We start from the raw sequence: 11,969 nt of genomic DNA, 5'->3' as shown, positions 1-11,969 counted from the left end.
ATGTACCCCATAAAGAATTTTGATCCATACCCCCCAGAGAGGTAGGTATAAATGCTAGGGGAAGATGACCAAAGGATTACAATTCCATCAGGACCCAGAGAGATGAGAGGGGAAAAAGGGGGGGGGACACTCAGAAGTAGTAGGTACACTTAAAAAGGACAGCAGAAGACAAATGAGCAAATATATATAAATATAGACAGAGTTATAGAAATAATAGTCAACGCATATCTACGACCTTGGGAGAAGTAATGCAGTTTCCAATGCAGGGAATGGGGACACAGAACTCTGGAAGTGGGAAAGGTGTGGAGTTATACCCCATTATCTTATAATTTTGTAAATCACTAATAAAAAATAAATTTTAAAAAAGAATATGCATTAAAAAATTGAGTCATGTATGTAGTGTTCCCAGATTTACACAGGGAAAACTTCTCTCAGTTTTAAAAAACACAGTTAAGTTTGTATAACTGGAGGGATTGAAATGCCTATAAAGTAAAAGGAATGAAAAAAATTTTAAACTACCTGTTGTCCCACTGAGAATGCTTGGTTGTTGAACTGCTGGATAAATTCTGCTGCCATCTTATCAGTATCATAAGGGTTAGAGTCAATGCTTTTCTTCTGAAGAAAATCAATCTCAATAGTCATTGTACCAATACACTGTTTGGCCTTGTCAAATGTATATGAAGACACTGGAAGTATGGGAAAAGCAGTATACATTTTTTTTAATTACAAGCATACCAAATATTTACTGTTTCAAGGGATATAAATTCATCAGTCATAATAGGAGTTGACCAAAGGAAAACCTTCACTGGAGGAAAATATAAGGACAGATACTTATTTTTTTAAAAGACAAGGACATTTTCTAAATTTATTGAATGAAATTGCTTGTGGGGAGTCGGGCGGTGGCGCAGTGGGTTAAGCGCACGTGGCGCAAAGCGCAGGGACCAGCTAAGAATCCCGGTTCGAGCCCCCGGCTCCCCACCTGCAGGGGAGTCGCTTCAAGGGCGGTGAAGCAGGTCTGTAGGTATCTATCTTTCTCTCCCCTCTCTCTCTGTCTTCCCCTCCTCTCTCCATTTCTCTCTGTCCTATCCAACAACAAAGCAACGTCAACAATGGCAATAATAACCGCAACGAGGCTGCAACAACTAGGGCAACAAAAAGGGGGGAAGAAGTGGTGGATTCATGGTGCAGGCACCGAGCCCAGCAATAACCCTGGAGGAAAAAAAAAAAAAAAGAAATTGCTTGTGTATAGTCATATTCTTTTCATGTGGTACTGGGCAATTAATTAATCCTGGACTTTGTGCATACACAGTACTACTGAGCTGCCCCTCTGGACCTTTTAGTCTTTTATTTTTAGGGAAGGGGGTGGGTAGAGAGACGAAAAAGACACCCAAACACTGTTTTCTGCTATACATGGAGTTCCACCCATACTCTGTGCTTGGTACATGATATTCTTAGTGGTGTCCATTTTCAAATCTAGGGCTTTGTGCATGGAAGGCATGTACTCTACCACTGCGCTATCTCCCAAGCCTTATGTAATACTATTTTTGCATTTGGTTTCCTGCCATAAAGGAGAAAGAGCACATATATATATTTTTTCCTTCCCCCTTCCCCTCAACCACTTTACTGAGGGAATACTGACTTATAAGGCAATAGCTGTCATATGAGTAGTTTCTTAGTTCCTCAAGATAGCCAGAGACCCGAACTGCCCCTGCGGCTACAGCCAGACTATGACCCACATAGTCAACGACTGCCACCTCTCCAGATTCAAAGGAGGTCTCGAAACTTTACATCAGGCTCAACCTGACGCTGTTGACTGGCTACAGAAGAAGGGCAAACGCTAGAAGAAGAAGAAGGTGTCTGTCCACCACCAATTAGCACATACATTTTAAAGATAAACATTTTCAGTGTCTGGGCAATGATGCACCTGGTTCAGCTCATACATTACAGTGTACAAGAACCCAAGTTCAAGCCCCTAGCCTTCCCCCATCACCCCATTGCAAGTGCTATAGGTGCCTCTCTTTCTTTCTCTCTCTTACCCGCTTCCCTCCCAATTTCTCTTTGTCCAATAAATAAACATTTTCAAACTAACAAAGAGAGTCACAGTGAGAGGTAGAAAGTGTCATGAAAAAGAATAAATTCACCATGAAGGATGATAAATGACATAGTGGGGGTTGTATTGTTAAATGGGATACTGGGGAATGTTATGCATGAACAAACTATTGTATTTACTGTTGAATGTAAAACATTAATTCCCTAGTAAAGAAATAAAATTTAAAAAAAAGAATAAATTCAAATCTTGGCTAAGCTGCAGAATAAGTGACTTTATTATTTTTTTAATCTTCTTTTTAAATATTTATTTTATTTATTCCCTTTTGTTGCCCTTCTTGTTTTATTGTTGTAGTTATTATTGTTGTCGTTGTTGGATAGGACAGAGAGAAATGGAGAGAGAAGGGGGAAGACAGAGAGAGGGAGGTAAAGACACCTGCAGACCTGCTTCATCGCCTGTGAAGCAACTTCCCTGCAGGTGGGGAGCCGGGGCTAGAACCGGGATCCTTACGCCGGTCCTTGTGCTTTGTGCCACCTCCGCTTAACCCGCTGCGCTACAGCCCTATAAGTAACTTTCATTTAATAAAAAAAGAGGGCTATGGAGTGCAGCAGTTGCACAGAGGACTTGCATGCAAGAGATTAATAGTTTAATCCCCATCACTACTGATAGCAAGAGCTGTGTAATGTTCTAGCTGAAAGGAAGGTAAAAGGGGAAAGAAAAAGGAAGAGAGAAGGAAAGAAAGAAAGAGAGAAAGAAAGAAGGAGGAACAAATTAAAAGGGCTAAGTTTTTTCCCTCTACATAGTGAAAATACAGGATGAAATATTTATATAAAAAATAATCTGACAAAAAAATAAATCAAAATAAGGCGACTCAGTAATTCCATTTCCAGGTGTCTCTTCCAGAAAAACTCTTGGACATTTGCATAAAAGAGACAGGGAAGTTTACTGCAACACAATCAGCAATAATCAAGCACTGAAAACACAATGACTCATAGGGGAATGATGAGTAAAATATAGCATACTCAGCATATGGTAAATCACATAGCAATTAAAATAAAAACTTCATGTTTATTTGGCAAGGATGGATGGCCCATTAAAACATTATGTTGAATGTGTATATATAACTGTATATGTGTGTACCATTTTTATACAAAGATTTTTTAATAGATATATTAAAATGTCATCAGTACTGACTCCAGTTTTCAAATAAATTTTAATTTCAATGTTTCTAAATAGAAAAGACCAAGCTGTTCAACTGCAGTGGCTGTGGTCAGCACCATAGACAGTGTCAAAGCAACACCCTGGTCTGTCCTGGGACAGGTACCAAGAATTTCATTATGGAACAAAGACCAGCAAGAATGAGGATGTTATGACTCTACAATACAATTTAATGCCAGAGACAGATAAATACATATGTCTAAAGATTAATTAATTATACTTTAAATTTATTATTTATTGAGGACCGAGAGAAACTGAAAGGGAAGGGGGGGGTGGCAGAAAGAGATGCTTGTATCACTGCTTCACTGCTCATGAAGCTTTCTGCCAGCAGGTGGAGGCTGAGTGCTTAAACCCAGGTTCTTGAGTATTGTAATATGGCTTTTTAGTTCCTGTTATTTCTTATTTCTTAAACCTTTCTTCACTGTTCCTACCACATGATGTTTTTCCCCTCCTAATGCTGAAAAAAATGCAGTGATTATAGAGAATCACTAGATAATTGTGGTCTCCAGTCAAATCAGCCATTTCTACAGTAGCACTTTTATCAATATTTTTAATAATAGTGGTTGTGCACATATTTACTTTATACATATTCTTTGAGCTGAACATGTGAATATTCTTCCCCTATAGGATTTTAATCTTCAGACAGAATAATAGGCAGATAAAGAGGTAGGGGTATAAGAGCCATACTTATGTATGTTCCATTCTTATAGACTAGTAGTATGAATAGGCCGAACATTTAATGGCTTTACAATTAGAAGCATAACACTATACAAATCACTATAGTTGAGAAAATATCAATCTATAGTTTAAAACATATACCTACCGTCTATTTCCTGTCCAATAGAAAGACCAGCCCATTTTCGCTATAAAACAAAAGAAAAAAAATTAAAAGATACTTAACATTAAAGAATTGAAGGAATGCAGAATTTCTATGAACTACAAGAACACATTCGAAGACTGAAAGAAACATGGTATGCTATTATCTGCTGAGCTGCATCCCACAAAAAGATATGTTGAAGTTAGCAGCACCTGTTATAGCCATATTTGGAAATGAACTTTGCACATGCAATCAAGTTGAGATGAGGTCATATTGAAGCAGGTGAGCCTTCAGTTTATATGATTGGTATTCTTATAAGAAAAGAGAGTGTGTGGAATTGTATCTCTCTTATCCTATGGTCTTGTCAATATTTCCATTTTACAAAGAAGTTAAAAAATAATAATAAAAAAAGAAAGAAAAAAGAGATAAACACACAGGTCATATGACCAGGAAGGCAGAGACTCAAGTGAATCTGTCATTCAACAACATATTACCAATATTATTGTCAACAATCCCTATATTCTTTGAAAGATAGATGTATCACTAAGCATGGAACAGATTTTCTTTAAGAACCTTCAAAGAAAACATGACCCTATTGACATCTTGATTTCAGACTTTCTAGTCTTCTGAACTTAGAGAATAAATTTCTGTCATTTTTTGTGCCATCCAGTTTATAGAACTTTGCCACAGCAGTCCTGGGAAACTAGTATAAATGTCACAGTTTATATCTGAACAACTGTTCTATTACATACAAAGCTTTAGACAGCACAGCTGACACTACTACTAAGTTGGCTGCTTTCTTATACAATATAATGTTCCTGAGGGCCTTTCTTGTATCAGACGATCATTCGATATTCCAAAGGTGTACTATTTGCATAGAAAGATTTATGAAACTACATTCGGATTTGTCTGACAACCATGCAGGAATACAAATTATTAGATGATCATGACTAGTCTTTGTATACTTAGACAAAGGACTTTCAGGCATTTACTACCTAACTTGAGCTTCTCCACAAGTCCTCACTAGTTATGATGGCAAGAATGTATGGAGGCTGGAGCAGATTGCGTTTAGGCAAGAATTAGGAACTGACTCCATCTAAATTCAAAATTAGTAATTACTGATAACATGCCAAAAGAACAGAGAGAAAAACAATTTTTGGCTCAAAATTCATAGTTTGACTATTCATCAGGACTTCACAGATTTTTGTGTTATGAAAATGCTGCATTTTGATTTTGTGCAACTTCAAGTATTTTCCTTTCTGGCTTCTTCTCCACAGGGACCTTCTCATTCCCATCTGCCCCTAGCCTCCCTCTTCTGTAATACCCCATCCTACCTCCAGCCAATCTCAAATTTAGTAGCATTCTGGATATATTCAGGCTTTGGGTTACAAAGCCACCACTTTTAGATTCTGTATTTCAATCCCAAAAAGCCATAGGGAGGGGGCTAGGTGGTAGCACACCTGAAGCATACCCGTTACAAAGTGTAAGGATCTGGGTTCAAGCTTCTACAGGAGGGAAGCTTCAGGAGCAGTGAGACAAAGCTGTAGCTGTCTCTCTGTCTCTTTCTCCCTCGCTACCTCCCCTTCCCTCTCGAATTTTGTTTCTATCCAATATAATTTCTATATATATATTTTCTTATAATGGCATGCAGAGAAAAGTGGAACAGTGAGTGATTTTTTCTCATTATTTCTGAGAACAACATCAAGAGATCTTCCACAATCTCCAGGGGAATAAATCAATGCTTAATGCTTATTAGCAAATCACAAGAATGGCGGGGTTAAATCTACAATTCTGTAGGATCAGCAGTTAGAGTAAAATACTAAGGGAGAAAAGGTACAGACTAGTATTTACAGTGCTCCCAGATCACATATTAAATATCTGAAACAGGGTCCAGCATCCATCAACAGTTACAACTACAATTACAATCCTTCCCGTCATTATAGGAGCCTAGCAAGTCAGGTAGTAATTTGAGATACCAACCATGCATATCACATTCTTTAACCGGACATCATTGCATTTTAAAATCAGTATTATTAGGTGTCAATTTTACTAATTAATGTTATTCTTGCATATTTTCTGCTACCCTGGGAGTTAACAGTACTTTATAGCTAACTGACATAACTGCAGTTTGATTTTGTTTTGTTTTTTAAATGAGACATCAGGGAATAAACCCAGGACTTACCCATGCATGATGTCTGTGGTGGGGAGTGGGTGGGAAGGAGAGACAGGAAGAGAGAGAAAAGAGAGAGAGAGGCTCCAAAGACCAAAGCATCACTCCACTATCAATAGAATTCCTTTGGTGCTGCCCACAGTGTTCCCAGGTAGTGCTGGGAGTCACACTCAGGGCATCATCCATAGTAAGATATATATATATTGCCTCCAGGGTTATTGTTGGGGCTCAGTGCCTGCACCATGAATCCACTGCTCCTGGAGTCCATTTTTTCCCCCTTTTGTTGCCCTTGTCGTTCGTTGTTGGATAGGACAGAGAGAAATGGAGAGAGGAGGGGAAGACAGAGAGGGGTAGAGAAAGATAGACACCTGCAGACCTGCTTCACCACCTGTGAAGCGACTCCCTTGCAGATGCGGAGCTGGGGGATCGAACTGGGATCCTTACGCTGGTCCTCGCACTTTACGCCCTGTGCGCTTAACCACTGCGCTACTGCCCAGGTCGACCCCCCCATAAGGTAAGTATTTTAACTGCTGAGCCATCTCTTGGTACCAGTTTTTTTTTTAATTGGAAGAAGGGGGAAAAATGTGAGAAAAGGTAAGCACAATAAATGTTGGCAATTAAATCAATTTAATGTTTTTCTTCATTGTGAATCAATAGTTGTAGCATGATAGTTGTAGTCCTGATTTTAAATAAATTAACTCTTCTAGGATTTTCAATATATGTTACCTGAGGTAAGCTGAATGCAATGCTCCCTTGAACCACTGATGCATGGGTCCTCAGAGTAAATATATACCTGTGATTGGGAGATGTTCTCACAACCACATGCCTAAAAAAACAGAAACATAGTACTCATGTCAAAGGAGATAAGAAGACTAATTCCAACAGCTAATGATTGATAAGTATAAACATGACATTACATGAGAATTCTACAGGAATAGGGTCATGAATTTCATTCCATAGGATAGTTACAGAGAAAGTTGAGAGTGAAGGGGGAGATAGGGAGAAAGGCAGAGAGACACCTGCAGCACTGTTTCACCACTTGTGAAGCTTTTCCCATGTAGGTAGAAATCAGCAGCTTAGGAGGCTGGGCAGTGGTGCACTGGGTTAAGCACACATAGTAGAAATCAGGATCCATAAACATGGATCCTTGAGCATTGCAACATGTGCACTTAATCAGGTGTGCCACTGCCTGGCCCTAATTTCATTTCTAATTAAAATTTACAATAATTCATAATTCATAATTCATATGGTCATAGTGATTTAAAGTTCTTCATATTAAGTAGAAATATTTTTTTTTCTCCTAAAAACTGCTTCATAGCCTAAATGGAATAAAGGGAAAAGCGGTGTTTAGAAAAAAATCAGGATACAACAGTGAAAAATAAAGTTAGATTTTAGGACTAGTCATTAAATCTCTTTGCAGATTCCTACAACAGGTTGAAACAGTAATAACTTGAAAAATTTAGAAAGCTGATAAAAATAAAAAAGCTTCACAAAATACATTAGCTTTTACATAAATAGCATATTTGAAATGTACCATTTCAAAGCATTTTGTCTAATCCATACTGCTCAGAAATTACCCATAAACAGATTAAATAGTCATTTTGTGATGATCTACATGAAGAAAGCAACAATGAACGTACTTGCATAACAGATACTTCTTTTTTTTAAATGAATCTTTTTTTCTTCTTTTTTTATATTTATTTTATTTATTTATTCCCTTTTGTTGCCCTTGTTGTTTTAATGTTGTAGTTATTATTGTTGTTGTCGTTGTTGGATAGGATAGAGAGAAATGGAGAGAGGGAGGGGAAGACAGAGAGGAGGAGAGAAAGATAGACACCTGCAGACCTGCTTCACCACCTGTGAAGCAACTCCCCTGTAGGTGGGGAGCCGGGGTTCGAACCAGGATCCTTATGCCGGTCCTTGTGCTTTGCGCCACCTGCGCTTAGCCCGCTGCACTACAGCCCGACTCCCCATAACAGATACTTCTAACTCTGTTACACAAGAATACTGTTTTGTTTTTTGTTTTTTCTTTATCGGGGGATTAATGGCTTACCATCAACAGTAAAATGCAGTCGTTCGTACATGTGTAGCATTTCTTAAGTTTTCCTCATAGCAATTCAACCCCCTCTAGGTCTCTGCCATCATGTTCCAGGACTGAACCCTCCCCCCACCTCATAGTCTATTACTTTGGTACAATACACCACACCCAGTCTAATTTCTGCTATGTGTTTCCTTATTTTTCAAATTATTATTATTATTGATTTAATACTGATAGACAAGATTGTGGGATAAGAATGGCACAATTCACACAACTCCCACCACCAGCGTGCCATATCCCAACCCCTTCACTGGAAGCATCCCCATTCCCTACCCCTCTAGGACTATGGACCAAAGATCTCTATGGCGTGCAGGTCAGAGGTCTGGCTTCTGTAATTGCTTCTCCACTGGTGTGGATGTTGGCAGGTCGATCCATACCTGTTGGGGACTGGGCCCACTGTCTGGGAAGTCCAGGCCATTATTTCCATGAGAGTCTGAGAAAGTAGACCATAGACCCTCCCCCCTTTTCGGGTTGAGATATGGCAGGTCCCCTCTGACCTCTGGAATTTATGACAGTTGGACCCCTGGACATGGGCGCATCTCTACTCATGCCACTAGCCACTACTCCCCTGTTTTTTAAACAAAGACCATAAATTACTGTGTATGGCTAACTTGAAAACTGCCAGCAAACATCCTGATTACTCAGCTGCCTCCCATCCCCACCCTGCCCTGAAGTGCCTGCAATTTACCTCCAGAGAAATATGCACTGTGAAGCTTGTGATCAAACCTTGTATGGTAACCTTTTACTTGTGATCAAATAGTTTGTAGGTCTGTGACTATGCATTGTGTTGCTTTGTGTTTGGGTTAATGATTATCTTAACCCCCTTCCCCTCCCCCGCTATGGGTATATCTACTTGCTTTTATTCCCATGAGAAACAAGATAACCCTCTGAGGCTTCTCCTGGAGCTGGTTGAATCTCAAGTGGCTTCTTCCTCTCCGTGCACATTGCCCCCGACATGCAGATTCACCCCAGGACTCCCAGGGGGCTGCTCTGACCCTTTGCCCCCAGTGGCCAGGAAGGTGAAGGACCCAGCCTGTCTCTACCTATCCCTACAGAAGAGTACTGTTTTTAAACTACCATTGAGAATGCCATTACTTTTTTAAACATTAATGACTAATATCTCAATGTCAATAGCATTTTGCCACTAGGAATACAAATTCTTTTTTTATTAATAGTGATTTACATGACTACAAATTAATAGGAGTGTATATAAACACCATTGCCACTACCAAAAGACTGTGTCCCATTACAGCTTCCTCAGCCACTCATCTGTTGTTGGGCACCTGGGTTGCTTCCAGGTGCTGCTATGAACATAGGCGTACACTTATCTTTTTGGTTGGGTTTTATTGAATCCTGGGATTATATCCCCAGGAGAGAAATTACTGGGTCATATGGAAGATCCATCTCTAGCCTTGTGAGAGTTCGCTAGACTGCTCTCCACAGATGTTGGACCAATTTACATTCCCACCAGCAGTGCAGACGGGTTCCTCTGTCCCCACAGCCTCTCCAGCAGTTGTTGCTGCTGTTCTTTTTGATGTATGCCATTCTCACAGGGGTGAGGTGGTATCTCAATGTTGCGTTTATTTGCATTTATCTGACAATCAGTGACCTGGAGCAATTTTTCATATGTTAGCCTTTTGGATATCTTCTGTAGTGAATGTTCTGTTCATATCCTCTGCTCATTTTTGGATGGGGTTATATGCTTTTTTGTTGCTAAGTTTGCTGAGCTCTTTATATATTTTGGTTATTAGTCTCTTGTCTAATGTATGGCATGTGAAGATCTTCTCCCATTCTGTGAGGGGTCTCCTTGTTTGTGTGATAGTTTCTTTGGCTGTTCAGAAGCTTTTCAATTTGATGTAGGCCCACTAATTTGTTTCTGCTTAAGTCTTCCTTGTAATTGGGTTAGTATCATCAAAGATGTCCTTGAGGTTTAGGTGGGAAAGTGTTCCACCAATGTTTTCCTCTAGGTATTTGATAGTTTCTGGTTAACATCAAGGTCCTTGATCCATTTGGACTTAATTTTTGTTTCTGGTAAGATAAAATGGTTCAGTTTCATTCTTCTGCATGTTTCAACCCAGTTCTCCTAGCACCATTTATAGAAGAGAGCCTACTTCTACCATTTAATATTTTGGGCCCCTTTATCAAAGATTAGATGTCCATAGGTGTGGGGGGTTAGTTCTGGGCTTTCAATTCTGTTCCATTAGTCTATGTGCCTATTTTTGTTCCAGTACCAGGCTGTTTTGATGATGATGGCCTTATAATATAGTTTGAGATCTGGGAGTGTGATGGCTCCATTTCTGTTTCTTTTCCTCAAGATGGTTGCTTTCTGGTTCCAGATAAATAGTGTAGTTTTGTTCTATTCTCTTAAAGATGCTTGGTGAAACTTTGATGGGTATTGCATTAAATTTGTATATGGCTCTGGGGATAATATTCACTTTGATGATATTAATTCCTCCAATCCATGAACATGGGATATCTTTCCATTTCTTGGTATCATTTTCTATTTCCTTGAATAATGACTCATAGTTTTCAGTATACAGGTCTTTCAGTTCTTTGGACAACTTTATTCCTAGGTATTTTATTGATTTTGCTGCAACAGTGAATGGGAGTGATTTCTGGATATCCTCTTCTTTGGATTTAGTGTTTGCATAAAGAAATGCCACTGATTTTTGTACATTGATTTTGTAGCCTGACACCCTGCTATATTGCCTAATAACTTCAGTAGTTTTCTGCTGGATTCTTTAGGTTTTCCTATGTATACTCTCATATCATCTGCAAATAGTGAGAGCTTGACTTCTTCCCTTCCAATCTGTATTCCTTTGATTTCTTTCTCTTGCCTGACTGCTATGGCAAGAACTTCCAATACTATGTTGAACAGTAATGGTGATAATGGACAGCCCTGTCTATTCCCCAATCTGAGAGGAAATGCTATCAGCTTCTGTCCATTGAGTATGATGTTGGCTGTAGGTTTGCTATATATGGACTCCACTATCTTGAGGAATTTCCCATCTATTACCATTTTTGTAGTGTTCTGAGGATGAATGGGTGTTGGATTTTGTCAAAGGCTTTCTCTGCATCTATTGAGATAATCATGTGGTTTTCGGTTTTGCTTTTATTGATGTGGTGAATGACATTGATTGACTTACGGATGTTGAACCAGCCTTGCATTCCTGGGATAAATCCCACTTGGTCGTGATGAACAATCTTTTTGATATACTGCTGTATCCGGTTGGCCAGGATCTTTAATATTTTGGCATTTATGTTCATCAGAGATATTGGTCTGTAGTTTTCCTTTTTTTGTTGTGTCCCTATCTGCTTTTGGTATCAGGGTGATGTTGGCGTCATAGAAGGTGGAGGGGAGTGTTCCTGTTTCTTCGATCTTGTGGAAGAGCTTCAGAAGTGTAGGTATTAACTATTTCCTGAGGTTTTGTAGAATTTGTTTGTAAAGCCATCTGCTCCAGGACTTTTGTTGTTGGGAAGACTCTTAATTTAACTGTTTCAATTTCTTTGTCTGTGACTGGTGCATTGTAGTTTTTTAGTTTTTCTTGGTTCAGTTTTGGAAGGACATATGTTTCTAGGAATTCTTCTATTTCTTCCAGATTCTCTAGCTTGGTGGCAT

General features: G+C 39.1%; 1 protein-coding gene across 2 annotated transcripts in view; it reads right to left on the bottom strand.

Moving 5' to 3' along the window:
* The window catches only part of NSF (N-ethylmaleimide sensitive factor, vesicle fusing ATPase), a 210,663-nt gene that overhangs the window by 162,235 nt on the left and 36,459 nt on the right, over window positions 1-11,969 (bottom strand). For both annotated transcript variants that reach the window (XM_007529655.3, XM_060203295.1), the window contains exons 3-5: window positions 6,979-7,078; window positions 4,089-4,128; window positions 520-686 (exon numbers count right to left, since the gene is read on the bottom strand). In XM_007529655.3, the coding sequence (XP_007529717.2) occupies window positions 520-686; window positions 4,089-4,128; window positions 6,979-7,078 (307 nt within the window). The remainder of the gene's footprint in view (window positions 1-519; window positions 687-4,088; window positions 4,129-6,978; window positions 7,079-11,969) is intronic.

This window comes from Erinaceus europaeus, chromosome 12 (genome assembly GCF_950295315.1).
Source record: "Erinaceus europaeus chromosome 12, mEriEur2.1, whole genome shotgun sequence".
NCBI classification, from domain to species: domain Eukaryota; kingdom Metazoa; phylum Chordata; class Mammalia; order Eulipotyphla; family Erinaceidae; genus Erinaceus; species Erinaceus europaeus.
This window is presented reverse-complemented; position numbering and strand designations above follow the sequence as displayed.